The 14,758-nt window shown below is 48.2% G+C and overlaps 1 protein-coding gene across 1 annotated transcript in view; it reads left to right on the top strand.

Moving 5' to 3' along the window:
- The window catches only part of LOC135818027 (uncharacterized), a 42,198-nt gene that overhangs the window by 1,464 nt on the left and 25,976 nt on the right, over positions 1 to 14,758 (top strand). Inside the window, exons 2-7 of the mRNA XM_065331353.1 lie at positions 721 to 761; positions 1,453 to 1,548; positions 3,287 to 3,334; positions 4,531 to 4,604; positions 7,177 to 7,266; positions 8,249 to 8,296. Of these exons, the coding sequence (XP_065187425.1) occupies positions 721 to 761; positions 1,453 to 1,548; positions 3,287 to 3,334; positions 4,531 to 4,604; positions 7,177 to 7,266; positions 8,249 to 8,296 (397 nt within the window). The remainder of the gene's footprint in view (positions 1 to 720; positions 762 to 1,452; positions 1,549 to 3,286; positions 3,335 to 4,530; positions 4,605 to 7,176; positions 7,267 to 8,248; positions 8,297 to 14,758) is intronic.

Below are 14,758 nucleotides of genomic sequence, written 5' to 3'. Positions count from 1 at the left end.
AAGTCTATAATGGTGTGGAGCCGGAGCCATGCGTGTAAAGACAAAGGCAACAATCCAGGGTCACTGTTCCGGCGGTCCTGCTGTACGTTGCACACTGACATCTTCACACAAACACAGCCCTGCACTACTCTCCTGCTACCTTTTCACCTAGCTCTCCTCAGACTCTCCACACCTACACTCTAGCTGACACAAGTCTCACCATACTTCACTGCTCTATCACACTTCACGGTTTATCTGCTACGTTCCTTGGTTGGTTGGCTTTAGTTTGATTCTTTACCCTGGTGAAGGGCCAGGCCCGAATATTAATTTTGGTGAAAACAAAGATGTTTTTTTTCAGCGGGGAGACCATTGAGTCAGTGTGTGTTCAGTCTGAGAAAAACTATTGTAATCATGAAAAGTTCTATTCAGATCACGGGTGGGTAACCTGGTGAGTGTCTAATCCGTCCACCTCCACCGCTTGTGAGCCACACCTACCGCTTGGAGTTTCACTTGGTGATAGCGGCATGGTCCCTGTACTGAGCAGGACTTGCCATGCAAGCGAGACACGAGCGGACTTCTACTGAGGTTTGTCGTTTCTCGCCTCGCGTACGCATAGCGTATAGTGTAGACGCTTTATACCGTTGTTGTTGTTGCTGTTGGGGTTGCTGTTGTTGCTGCTGCTGTTGCTGTCGTTTCAAATCTTCATTCTCACGACATTGTTGTTGTTCTTGTTGTTTGCAGTACACCGCTCATTCGGCTCCCAACGTTCAGTGCAGAATGCGGTGAGAACTCCTCGTTCGGTTTAGGGTGCTTCGCATGCATGCAGACACTTTCACACAAATACGGTATTTTCCGGAGTATAAGCCGCACCTAGATTTTTTTGCACGAAATACAGACATCTACCCTCTTTTTCACCGTAAATTTGACTATCGTAGTATAAGCGGCACCGACTTTATTGGGTGAATTAGTGGTGTTCAATAAAGTGCAGCTTTTACTCCGGAAAAACGGTATGACGAGACGGCGTGTGATTATCATGCTATCTACCTGTCATCTCCGCAATGCATACAGTGTCAGGTGCAGAACCTGAAGATCGAACAGAGCTTTGCTTGGGACTTTTTTTGTTTTAAATCAAAAACCTTTGACTAGTTGTGTACATCCTGTACTGCGCTGCACAGAACACCTGTGTACAGTGGCAAGACTGTGTCATCATTATGATTGTTCATCTTCACCGATAGTCACTCCACACCGATGTTCACACTTGCAAAACTTCACTGTACAGTGGCAAGACTGTGTCATCATTATGATTGTTCATCTTCACCGATAGTCACTCCACACCGATGTTCACACTTGCAAAACTTCACTGTACAGTGGTGAGGACTACAAGAAAATAATTTAATACATCGCCAGTGATTCTTCTTTAAAATGTTTCATATCTGTGTCGTGTAATCTCCATGCTCTCCGCGTGCTCTGCAGGCTGCGAGATACTGGCCAAGGCTGAATTCCTCAACCCCGGCGGCTCTGTGAAAGACCGTGCAGCGCTCTACCTGATCCAGGACGCCGAGCGCAGAGGTATGGTATGATAATAATTATGGTATTCTTCATTTTACTTCACCAAGCGAACAGGCAATGATACCTTCTCACCAGCCAATGGCTGGCTCTCACAGAACGATGAAAAATTATAGATTAATGATTTAATTTTAATATGACACTAACTTTTTTTAAACCCAAGTATGAGGTACATGTAGAGGAGAACAATTGAAAAATAGTTTTCATACACACATGTACATGACCAAAATGGGTGGGTTTTGCGACTTATGAAGGTAGGTTTGAGGAAGTGCAGGTGACGGCCGTACCGACCTCGCCCCCGGGAGTTTGTGACTCTCCTCACGATGTTTACGTTCACTCGCACCTGGCCACCACTAAGCCATGTCTTTGTATGGCACGTGCAAAATGTTCCACACTGGTTGTGCTTCTCAACCCTTTTTTTGTAGCTTGTGACAACTGCAATTGTAACCGTACAGCCACAGATCTAAAGGGGCGAGATATGTCCAATGTATAAACTATAAAGTGGCGTATGTCTTATCGTTGTCCGAGGGTACTATCGAGCGGGAAGCTCTCAACACAACACAATCGTGTTCCATCTGTGTAATATTCCTAAGTGTAGGTACATTCAGAAAGGAAGGGGTGAGCGTGCAGATACATGTACACGTGTAGATTGGCTGCACCCAATGCTGTAGACAGCTAGCTGTTTCGGCCATCTAGGCCTCATCTGTACAGCTACGAGTTTTTTGTCTTAAGTAAGCTGAACTACAAGCCATGGTGCAACGGTGGCAGCACAAGATCGGCTGCACTGTATGTAGTACATGTAGGATGTGATGGACTAGGTCACGGTTGAGCCTACGGTACTAGATACAGTCAACTTGGCTAATAGCGACTGCGGATATAACGACAATTCGCGAATAACGACAGAATTTCCACGCCCAGAGCAAAGTCCCATCCAACAGTAATACAAACTCAATCTGCAGACAGAACTGTTTCATCCTTTGTGGACTCGTCAGCGCAGCACAGAGGAAATGAGGCCGAACCTGATAGCAATGGAAATAAAAATTTCCAATCAGGCCCGAACGTACCTTGCCAGAGTGCTCAAACTGACAAGTCAGTGAGCTCTGCATAACGCAAACAGCAAAGGCACTACCCCACGCAAGAGTGCTCAACTGCTACAAGAGCAGGAGCGAAATACTCAATCTGCGGACAGAACTGTTTCATCCTTTGTGGACTCGTCAGCGCAGCACAGAGGAAATGAGGCCGAACCTGATAGCAATGGAAATAAAAATTTCCAATCAGGCCCGAACGTACCTTGCCAGAGTGCTCAAACTGACAAGTCAGTGAGCTCTGCATGACGCAAACAGCAAAGGCACTACCCCACGCAAGAGTGCTCAACTGCTACAAGAGCAGGAGCGAAATACTCAATCTGCGGACAGAACTGTTTCATCCTTTGTGGACTCGTCAGCGCAGCACAGTAATACATATATATTAATGAGACTTCGGGTATAACGACACTTCGCGAATAAGGACACCTTTTTGATGCCCCGCCGAGTGTCGTTATATATAAGCGAAGTTGACTGTACATGTATGTGGTCTGGGTATGAGGTGGACGCACTGGACGGGCATGCATACCTGGATGATTGCTCAATTGTAGTCTACTGTTTCTTTGCTTACCGTCTTGTACCCAATTGCCAGTACTCTGTTTTCTTTTGTGTGCATTGTGTCGGGGTTCAACTTGAACACTCTGACTTGCTTCTGCCAGGTTTGAAGCCAGGCGGTACTGTGGTGGAAGGCACGGCAGGAAACACAGGTCAGCACCATCTGTGTGTGTGTGCGTGTGTCTGTGGGGGGGGGGGGGGGGGGACATGCGCATGTGTGCACGTGTGTATGCATACGCATGTGCATGCATGGTATGCCTAATAACAAAACAGGTAGACAGTGTGCTCGTTTGATATTCACTTGACTTCATTGTGATCAATTTGGCCAATTACTCTGAGCTCAGCTGATGGGACTGAAGAAGGGTGTTACAGGCAGCTGTCCAGACATTAATTGTTGTAGAGGACGTTACTGACGGTGTACACTAGCTACCCTTATTGCTGGTACTTTCACACCAAGGTTCAACTCAAAGGTTCAAAGGTTCAACTCAAAGGTTCAAAGGTTCAACTCGAGTGACAGGAACGTTGTAAAAGTTGTAGCCTGCGGGCGACTGGTGTACGCATGAGCACGTGACCGCTTACTCACCCGTGTTCGATTGGGAATAACAGCCGAACGCTGCATCGCAGCCTTTTCGGACCAAAACCAGTCGACTCAGAGTCCAAAAGACTACAACATATGGGCCAATCGCGGTCATTCGCGCTTTTATAAGAACGAAATTGCGCTTTTAGTGACATTTTGCATACAAATCCCCATCTAGTAGGGCGCAGTCACCCAGTTTCGTTGGAAGTGCGCGAGTTCGATTGGGAATAAAGGAGGAAGGGAGCGTCTCGGCTTCCTCGGACCAAAACCATTCGACTCAGCACCCTGAAGACTACAACTGGTGAAAATTTTATTTCAGGGTACACTTCTCCTTTAACCGGTGGAGGACTATCACTGTATGTGCATTGTATAGTGGTGTCAACTACTGTAAAAATGAAAAGTCTAATGAGCCACAAAGTCTAACGTTTTTTAACGACCAATAATTATTGTTTTTCGCTATTTGAAGAAACGTTATCGCGGACCCGTTTCGAGATATCTGTGTAAAGATGCGCATACATCAATGCATGTTCTGGGTGGCCAGGTAGCCATCGTTAAACTTCCTGCACGTTATCATGCCAAAATTACAAAAACGTTAAAAACTTTTTGGTTTTACAGTGGTCAGTCCACACCACCGCTACGGTAAGGAACAGTCTCGCCCCTATCCAGTTCACTACTAGAACTAATCTTCTCCGACCAGCACCTTCAATTGCAGCCTGCTTAATTTACGGAGTTTTGTCATCTTGCCTTGTCGCTCTCTGCTTTGTTCTGCAGGCATTGGCCTGGCACATCTGTGCAATGCGATGGGATACAAGTGTGTCATATACATGCCCAACACGCAGTCCTATGTAAGTGGGCAAGATGAGTGGTCGCGTCGGTATCAATCGCTTCCCTCCTCGCAGTGTGCTCCTTTGTGCAAACTGCAAAGTAATCTTTTTCAATGTTCACCTTGAGGCACGCTTTTGTGTGTGTGCGTGCGTGTGTGTGTGTGCGCGTGTGTGTGCGTGTGTGTGCAGAAAAATCTGCACCCTGTCCTCACCCACTTACTGAGGTATGGTGAGCTCATAAATGGGATCATTTTCAAGTCCTCCCAAAGTTTTGGGGATTTCAGGGGAGTGTCGGCCGTTAGGCGGTTCAATAGCCAATTGAATCATCTTTCTAAGATTCCTTTTGAGTCTCTCTCCCCTCTCCCGGGGAGACCCACGCAGTGAGCAAGTACAGTACAGTGTGTGTGCGTGCATGTGTGTGTGTGTGTGTGTGTGCGTGTGTGTGTGTGTGTGTGTGTGCGTGTGTGCGTGTGTGTGTGTGTGGTGTGTGTGGTGTGTGTGTGGTGTGTGTGTGTGTGTGTGTGTGTGTGTGTGTGTGTGTGTGTGTGTGTGTGTGTGCGCAGCTGGTGCCTATCCCCAAGAAAGGTAACCTTGCAGAATGTGACAACTGGCGAGGCATAGCTCTCCTCGACGTTATTGGTAAAGTGGTTGCTCGCGTCATCCAGAGCCGACTTGCTGATAAACTAGACGATGTGCTACCAGACTCTCAGTGCGGCTTCCGCACAGGACGCGGGTGTGCTGACATGATCTTTGCGGCAAGGCAACTAATCGAAAAGAGCTACGAGCATGAGCAGAAGTGTTTCTTCATCTTCATTGACCTGAAGAAATCCTATGACTCAGTTCCGCGAGAGTGTCTGTGGTTAGTACTGCGAAAAGCTGGCGTCCCCGAGAAGCTGATCGCTGTTATCCGTGCATTCCATGACGGCATGACCGCAACTCTCCGTCTGTCGAATGTTGAAGCTGACCCCATCCCTGTGACGAACGGCTTGCGGCAGGGATGTTGCATGGCCCCTGTCCTATTCAACATCTTCATGTGGGCAGTGATGCATTGTTGGCGCCAGCACGTGCAGCCTATCCCTGGTGTAGGCGCAAAGGTCTTCTTCGAGCCAGATGGGAAGCTACTCCACCACCGTAGCCGCCGTGATAGATCCCTGGAGCTGACAGAGTGTCAGTTTGCTGATGATTCCGCTCTTGTGGCCGCGACACGCCAGGCCGCAGTTTCAGCCTTGGAGGTATTTGTGGATGTATGCAGCGATTTTGGCCTCACCGTCAGTGCCACCAAAACCAAGTTCATGGTCTCTGGCCCCAACATCTCTAACGACGATCTAGAGCCGCTCGCGATTCGAACTATGGAGATTGCCCATGTGTCGTCTTTTCGTTACCTTGGATCCAACATACACAGCAACGGACGATGTCATGATGATGTCACATCCCGGATTGCACAAGCTGCCAAAGCGTTTGGCGCTCTGAAGAAATCGATATTCCACGATGTAACACTGACAATATCCATCAAACGGTCAGTGTACAATGCTTGTGTGCTGTCGACTCTGCTCTATGGGTCCGAATGCTGGGTACCGCTACAGGCTGATGTTCATGCGTTGTCTGTCTTTCATCTCCGTTGTGTCCGCACCATTCTGGGCATCAGTCGTCAAGATGTATGGAATGACAGGATAACTAATGTTGAAGTTCTGGAGCGCTGGGGAGATACCTTGGACATGGAGTGTCGTCTCAGCAGACGTCGCCTTGAGTGGCTTGGTCATGTGGCAAGGATGGAGGATGAGCGCATCCCGAAGGCTCTACTGTTCGGTTCGTTTCCAAACAAGAGACCCGCCCATGGTCCGCGGAAAAGGTGGCGAGACTGTGTTCGGAGTGACGTCAAACCACTTGACGACTGGTATGAAGTGGCCACCTCTTCTCGCTCCAAATGGCGCCAGGCTTACCGTTGTCTGCCAGACAAGCAGAACAGACCTCGACCATCACCGGTTGTGTGCCAAACTTGTCACCGCTCCTTCAGTCGTGTAAGTGACAGAAAGCGACACAAGTGTACAGCTACGCGTGCCCTACCCGTAAGCCAACAGCCAGGAAGCTGTCACTGCGATCAGTGCGACAGATGGTTCCGGAGCAAGGGTGGATTTGCCCGACACAAGTGCTCGCCAGCAACATCACCAGCAGAGGCATCTTCTGACACACTTGAGTCACCGGTTACAAACAATATGTCCTGCGAACGCTGCAGCTTCCACTGCGCCCGCTGCAACCGCTGTGTGCTATCGCGCCAAGGCATGAAACGTCACAAGTGCAGCCGTGGCTCGGCCAGAGCAACCAACACAGACCGTAGCTCCTTCTGCATCGTTTGCAATTGCGGTCGGCGTTTCAGTAGACCACAGGACCTATCCCGTCATCGCCCCTACTGTTCCGAACCTGCTCAACCCCCCATGGGGTCCGCATAGCCAGAATATGGCAGCGCGTCCAAGGTCCAAGGTCCAAGGTGTGTGTGTGTGTGTGTGTGTGTGTGTGTGTGTGTGTGTGTGCGTATGTTACTTTTCCCGGCGATGATCAGGAATGTCCACGTTTGCTTGTTTGCGTGCCTGTACAGGAGAAGGTGGAGACACTAAAGACACTTGGTGCTGATGTGCGGCCTGTGCCAGCGGTGCCCTACGACAATCCAGACAACTACAACCATCAGGTATAATAATAGTTACAGTTCGCATGTCACTCATGGAAGGATCCATGGGCTTAACGCAGCTGTCAATGAAATCCAGGCAGAAGAGCCAACAAAAGGCATCTCAATATTGTTAGAACGTATCGCAGTAAGAACAACTACGCAAGCGCAGCACATTTTTCCACAAGCACCAGCCATTTTGTCTTGTCTAGAGCTAGTTCAAAACAGTCAGAAATATCAACATTGGCGTGCTTTATATCATTTTTAATATTGGTATACTGTACTAGTATATATGGCGTTCCTTAGTTTGGTTGTATCACGCATCGCAGGCTCGCAGGAACCTTTCCGGTTTGTCAGGGCATCACCGGACCAGCTTGTTGGCCATCAACGCATGGTTTATAGCTGCGGAGGTTATTTGTACCCGCTATGCTACACACAACTTTTGAAAGGCTATGGTATATGGTATGGCCGGACTAATCACATCACAAACTGCTTCCGGCTGTTCTGCATCGCATGCATAATCTACTTTCTGATTTACATGTATCATATTAACTGCCCCCCCCCCCCTTCTCCTGTGTTTGTAACCCCCCCCCCCCCCCCCCTCTCTCTCTCTCTCTCTCTCTCTCTCTCTCTCTCTCTCTCTCTCTCTCTCTCTCTCTCTCTCTCTCTCTCTCTCTCTCTCTCTCTCTCTCTCTCTCTCTCTCTGTCTCTCTCTCTCTGTCTCTGTCTCTCTCTCTCTCTCTCTCTCTCTCTCTCTCTCTCTCTCTCTCTCTCTCTCTCTCTCTCTCTCTCTCTCTCTCTCTCTCTCTCTCTCTCTCTCTCTCTCTCTCTCTCTCTCTCTCTCTCTCTCTCTCTCTCTCTCTCTCTCTCTCTCTCTGTGTCTCTCTGTCTCTCTGTCTCTCTGTCTCTCTCTCTCTGTCTCTCTCTCTCTCTCTCTCTCTCTCTCTCTCTCTCTCTCTCTCTCTCTCTCTCTCTCTCTCTCTCTCTCTTCCCCTCCTCTTTGCAGGCCAAACGCTTTGCCGAGTCACTCGATAATGCTGTCTGGACTGGTCAGGTAAGTCCGGTTTTGTGTGATAAGATTTAGACTGGTTCTTAGACGTAAGCTCTCTATGTAAATGATGATACTGTTTACTAGTAGAGCAAGAAATATTACGACAGTTTCCACCAGTATACAGTGGCACAAACATCTATTGCGGCAGTGAACTAAATCCAGATTTATGATTCAAAGCAAGTCCTCTCCGGTGGTCATCAGTAAATCGCGTGGGCATTGAGCAAAGAAAACGAAGAACATTATACGGATTGTATAAGCAAGGAGAGGATTCTGAATAGCAACTACTAAGAGTGTACATGTGATTGGGTGGCAACGGGGAAGATATTTTGCGGTATAGTCACTGAAGTATCCGGCCACCATTTTTTGTACCTGTAGCAAAGATTACAATTGTCAACTTCTGCCTCCGCTCTGCCCGCTGAAGGAAGCTCGATTGTGATGGAAACGCTCATGGTGGCCCAGGCCTATTGTCGGGACATCCGTTCACATAGCGTAGGCTCAGTGGAGTTGGAACATGTTTGAACTACCGGTACTAGTCTTGTTAAAATATGGAAAACATCGCCGCAGAAGTTATGCATTTGAGCCCACCAACCAGATCAGATTTTGACTCTGACGCATAATTTGTGCCCCGCTGTTTTCCGTGTTTTCAATTTAATATTTCCTTGGCTCACCAACTGAGTTCATACAGTAGTACATGAGTGCTAGTACTTTGAATTATGAAGCAGAAGCAGTCGTCCATGTTGTCTGTTTCTGGTGCGGAGTAATTGGCTCTGAACTTGCTCACATCATGGTGACCTTAGCTCCGATGTCGCACACATGAACACACCAGCGCATCTTGCCGGTGGGCAGATTGCGCAGCACTTCTGTGATACCGGTGCGATGATGGTGACCTGTAAGCGTGTGTTCATCATGGTTGATAGTGAGCGTGATCTCATCACCCGACCGCCATGGCTGGCCTAGCTCTGCGCCGGTGAAAGTTTTAAACCTGCTGGGTCCTGCAAACCATCCGAAACACGTCCTAGGTTTTGGAGGCACTGTTGGATCCGGCTCGTCACAGAAGATCGCACAGATCAGGATATTGCCGGGCCGAGTGTAGTGATTGATACAAAACTGAGCCTGAGAAGAACCGCCGCAGTCCAGTATCGGAATGCTGTACGCGTATTTGTACACTTTGGCATCTTTGGCCTTGCAAACCGTTTGATTTCTGTTGCTGAGTTCGAGCGAGCCGTGGCAGTAGTTGGCATCAAACGTCGGCCAAATACCGGCTATAAACCTTGCCGGACTGCCGGTCAGGTGGGTTCCGCCGATGGTGGCTGAAACGATGTGCTGACCATCTTGAGTAGGACAGCAAGTCGTCTGGAGACACTGGCCGTCGGATGATCGCCGTAGTGGCGGACATGGTGCTGCTCTGCCGCTGGAGTGCGTGACTGCCACCTGCAGGTCGATCCTTGAGAGTAGCTCTTGACTGACAGGTAGATTGGTGCCATGCTGGCTCACATCAATACTGATCACCGTGTCACAGTCGACCATGGTGTTCTCCGGATTGCTCAGGGTACTCTCGACAAGGTCAACGCACAGTCCGGAGTTCTCGATGCCGTCCAGCACGTCACTCGTGTCGGTCCCCGCGAAAACGACGCTGCCCGCCGAGCATGGTTCTGAGTGGTCCGTGGCAACTTGTTTTGCCGTCGTGATAGCCGTGTTCAGCCAATTGGCCATTTTCGTGAAGTCCACGTCGTCATGGCTTGCATGCACAAGTCTTATTACCTTGTCAGTCTGCGAAATACCTTCCTCCAGGGTCCGAAGTTGCTTCTCCAAAGGTGCTAGTTTTTGAGTACGCAAGTGATCCAATCTGTCAAGTATGTTTCTCTCCCTTGCCTTCACCGCTTTCATCATAGCTTGGAAGAACTCTGTGGCATGTTCCGATGCACATTCTATCTGATCTTTGAGAGCAGTGATGGTGGATGTGACCTTTTCCTTTGCAGTTTCCAGACCAACATTCTCACCAGATGCACAAGTGGATAGATTCTCTCTCACCAACCCTCTCATCTTCTTTGCGGCTTCACCAATAGGCACAAGTGCATCTTTGTGCAGCTCGTGTGTCTTAGTGTCGATACATAGCTGGCACATCGGCCTTTGGCACTCGTGACAGAAATGTGTGATAGTCTGTGTCGTGTGCAGAGCACATCTGTGTGCTGGTTGAGCAGCAGAAGCAGTAGCACCCACAGCACACCTATCCAATGACTCTAGTGTGTGCTCCTTGGTAGCCCTCGGACGCTTGTGATTTTGAGCCCGTTCATCACACAGTTGCGTATTACACACAGCAACCTCCTCGTCAGCACGCTCATCATAGGATGGAACTGACCTCAGCCCCCCGGTGCTGCTGTGTCCTGTGAAACAGCTGTCGGGCAAGGATACTGCTGCAGCACATCCCGGCTGCAGTGCTGTTGTCGCTGTACAAGTTGGGCAGATGATTACGCTGTCTTCAATGCATTGGTCCAGACATGGCAAGCACAGCGAATGAAGACAAGACACCAGCTTTGTTCGTTTGTTGTCAGCTCCACACAACGCACAGGTGCCAGGATTCATGGCTCAGCATAGGCCCACCACTATCAAGTACACAAAGGCCTTCTCTTTCTCTCTCTTCACGAATAATTACATGTTGCTGGAGACCTGATTTCCTGGTGTTCTGATAATTATGTGAAGAAGTTTGTAGTAAAAATCTTTTGACAAGTTGTAGTAAAAATCTTTTTTTTGACTCCCTCATTCAATAGCGGTGGCTACATTAGAGAGGTGCTCAAGTGCCTGAGAGTGCCAGTGCTGGTGGACATGCAGGCACCCGTGAGCAGGTCACACGAGTCGCTGCTCTGGACTGGCCTGACCTTCACCAGCAGGCATGCGTGCTTTTGACAAGCCATGTCAGCCAGGCTGTCACCTGGCGCCAGGCTTGTTATAGGCCTGCACACACGCAGCTTGCCATCAGGAATCGAGAAGCTGACATGGAGAGAAAAAGCCCCTTTTCTCCCGCAATGAGATTACTCTCGACTGAACAGGATCTACAGTCCATTATGTTCATGCACGCCAATGTCCCATGTGCCAAAAATCATAATATGACATGTTCAAATGCTTGGACAAATTGGCACTTTGAGCAGGGAATGCGTCGAAAGGCCTCTGGAATTTGGCCTTTTCTAGGAAAGGTCCAGGATAGTTTTAGCGGTGCGGTTCAGTTCTTTCTATTGGAACTGTAGAAGATGTATAGCTATAGCTACAGAGGTTGTGTGAAGGATATGGTGGCTGCGCAGTGGAGTCGCTTAGGAGCGCTTAGTGTACAGCCTGAGTCTGTGGATTCGCTTCAGCCAGCGCATTGCCGCCCCACAGCTTGACTTCTCCATACAAAGCATCTCAACTGATGATGTAATTGCATACAAAGCATCTCAACTGATGATGTAATTGCATACAACGCATCTCAACTGATGATGTAATTGCATACAACGCATCTCAACTGATGATGTAATTGCATACAACGCATCTCAACTGATGATGTAATTGCATACAACGCATCTCAAGTGATGATGTAATTGCATACAACGCATCTCAACTGATGATGTAATTGCATACAACGCATCTCAAGTGATGATGTAATTGCATACAACGCATCTCAAGTGATGATGTAATTGCATACAACGCATCTCAACTGATGATGTAATCACATAACCTCTATACTTGCTCATGTGTAGAGATACTCACAGAGTCAGAGGGCACGTTCAAGCCATTGAAAGTACTGTATTGTATCATGCTCGGGATATGGGAGCAGAGCTCATGAGTTCTGATCTGGAGAGTTGCGTGTACAGGAGGTAGTGCTCATCAGATGGCACTAATGAGGGTAGTACATAATTTGTCATTGTATGAGCTCTATCAGGACAACTGTGGCATAACTCTGTAATAGCCGCATCTGTTGAATGTAAGTGTTGCTATGGGAGCGGATGAGCAAGGCATTACACTGCCCTCTTCTGTTGTTTTCATCCATTGGGGACTCGCTGTGTAGGACTCAGCAATGAGTTAAGTCTAAGACACGTGGGGCAACGATCGTACCACGCCTCAGGGTGCTGGCGCCGTACAAGTCGGAGCGTGAAGCTCTGTGTTTCGTGACGGGACATTCGTCGGCCTTGGCTCTGGCCGCTAACCTCCATGCGTATCGTACTACACTGTACTGTGGCTGTGTTGATTGTATCTACAGTCAACTTTGCTAGTACGGAGGATTAGCAAGACGAAATTCGCATTCGTTAACATTTTTCAGTTCGCGAACTGGATTGCGAACGTTCGCATTTTTCGTTCGGAAAAGTAGTCGGAACACGAATCGCGGATTCGTGTCAGGGCAGTCATAAATTTACCACGCTGTACTGTCTGTACACAATGTACATCGTGTCAACGTCATGCATGTTAGAATTCTGTTTGCTAATCCTTCTCATAACGCGAATTCCGTCATTGAGTTCAACTTTCCTTGGAGAGCGAACGCGAATGCGAATTTCGTCTTGATAATCCTCCGTAATAACGACTGCGGATATAACAATTCACGAATAATGACAGAATTTCCATGTGGAGCTATGGGTTGTGAAGAACAGTTGATTGGAAAAAATGCATGCTTGTCGAGAGTGGAGGTAGGGTAGGGCTATGGATGCTAGCTGAGCGAGTGAATTGTTGAATAAGGCGTGTAAGTAGCCGTCCATCGTCATCGATCTTTCACAAAACTCTAATTGTTGGGTGTAATCTTGTTATGTCATCAGAGGTTAGTAGAATGTACAGTGTTAGGAGAAAAACGGTACATCAGCTTTTGGCACTCGTCACAGAAATGTGTGATAGTCTTTGTCGTGTGCAGAGCACATCTGTGTGCTGGTTGAGCAGGTGAAGCAGTACCGCCCTCAGCAGACCTATCCAATGCTAGTAGCACGTGTTCATGGGTAGCTCTTGAACGAGTATGTCCTTGAGTATGGAAATCACATAGATGTGTACTGCATATTGTGCAGCGGGACACGGCAACCTCCACATCCACACACTCATCGCAGGATGGAACAGACCTCGAGGTGTCACTGCTAACCTTGCTGTTAAAACAGCTGTCTGGTAAAGACGATACTGGATGACATCCAGCTTGCTGTGATGGTGTCGTCGTTTTACAAGTTGGGCAGATGATTGAACCGTTATCTTCAATGCTCTGCTCCAGGCATGACGAACACAGCGAATGAAGACAAGACACCAGCTTTGTTTGTTTGTTGTCAGCTCCACACAACACACAGGTGCCGGGAGGCATGGCTCATCAGAGATCTACCATTATGAAGACTTAGTGCACAACACCGTTTCCCTCTTTCTCTATTGAAACTCTTGCAAGTGGGCAAAGAGATAATTACTAGTACCTGGTTTCTGGAATATCGTGACAATAGTTGTAGCGGGGGAAAAAAAAACAGAAAAAGAAGTTTGAGTTGCTCGTGTGACTAGGTGCTAAGTGAAGCTTACATTCTGGCGCTCAGATGACTGAGTGTAGGAGAAGTCCGGCACGCAGACACCACCACCACCACCACGGACAGGACAGGTCACGAGAGTAGCTGCTGGTCTGACCTGCCAGCTCTGACAAGCAGGCTTGCACAGGTGACACGCTGTGGTGATCAGATTGTCTCCGCGTACTGTACAGGCAGAAAATTCAGTCGGTCAATAATTTCTTTCAACCCCACAGAAAGGGGGTTCGTCCGGTTGACAATTTAGTCAATGGATCATAAGCTTGTATTGAAAATCTGGACGAATCGGCATTGGTCCGGCATTTAATTTAGTCCAAAAGGTCCTTGGACGAACAACGAAATTAAATTCCTGACGACTTTTTTCTGTTTCTGCTTATACAGTAGCTAGCTACCTGTAGTTCTAGGTGTGCATGCACACAGCTAGCTTGCCATCACTGGCAATAAGTGTGACTGTAGAAGATGTACAGGCGCACATATTTGATTATGTAGACTTCTGTTGTGTTGGGCATGCAAGCCCGTTGCCCGGAAACCCCCAAATGGTGCAAACATGAAACTTTTTTTGGCATTTTTGGTAGGGCACGCGATCGATGCGACAAGAATGCAAAACCTCAACAGACCGTAACTCAGTCAAATCTTGATCTAATCCAAAGATCCCAATATTCAAGTCGAAGAGAAAACTCTCAGCTGTTGGTTGAAACAACGCCAAGCGCTGCGACCAATGGTTCTTGAGATACATCATTTGGAAGTTGAGCCGCGATCTCGGCAATTTCAAAAGCGTGCAGCATGAGTGTTGAGAATTTGAGGCTTTTTTCACCCTGGCTTGCTCAAATTTGCACGGGTTTCACTTGTGATGTTCTCAAGAGTACACAGCGAAAATTGAAACTCTGCGATCGAGAAAAACGAAATAGCTCGAGCAGGGTGCGTTTGAGGCATTTTTCGCACCGTCACTGCACTAGTCTCTAGC

Source organism: Sycon ciliatum, chromosome 5 (assembly GCF_964019385.1).
Source record: "Sycon ciliatum chromosome 5, ocSycCili1.1, whole genome shotgun sequence".
NCBI lineage: Eukaryota > Metazoa > Porifera > Calcarea > Leucosolenida > Sycettidae > Sycon > Sycon ciliatum.
This window is presented reverse-complemented; position numbering and strand designations above follow the sequence as displayed.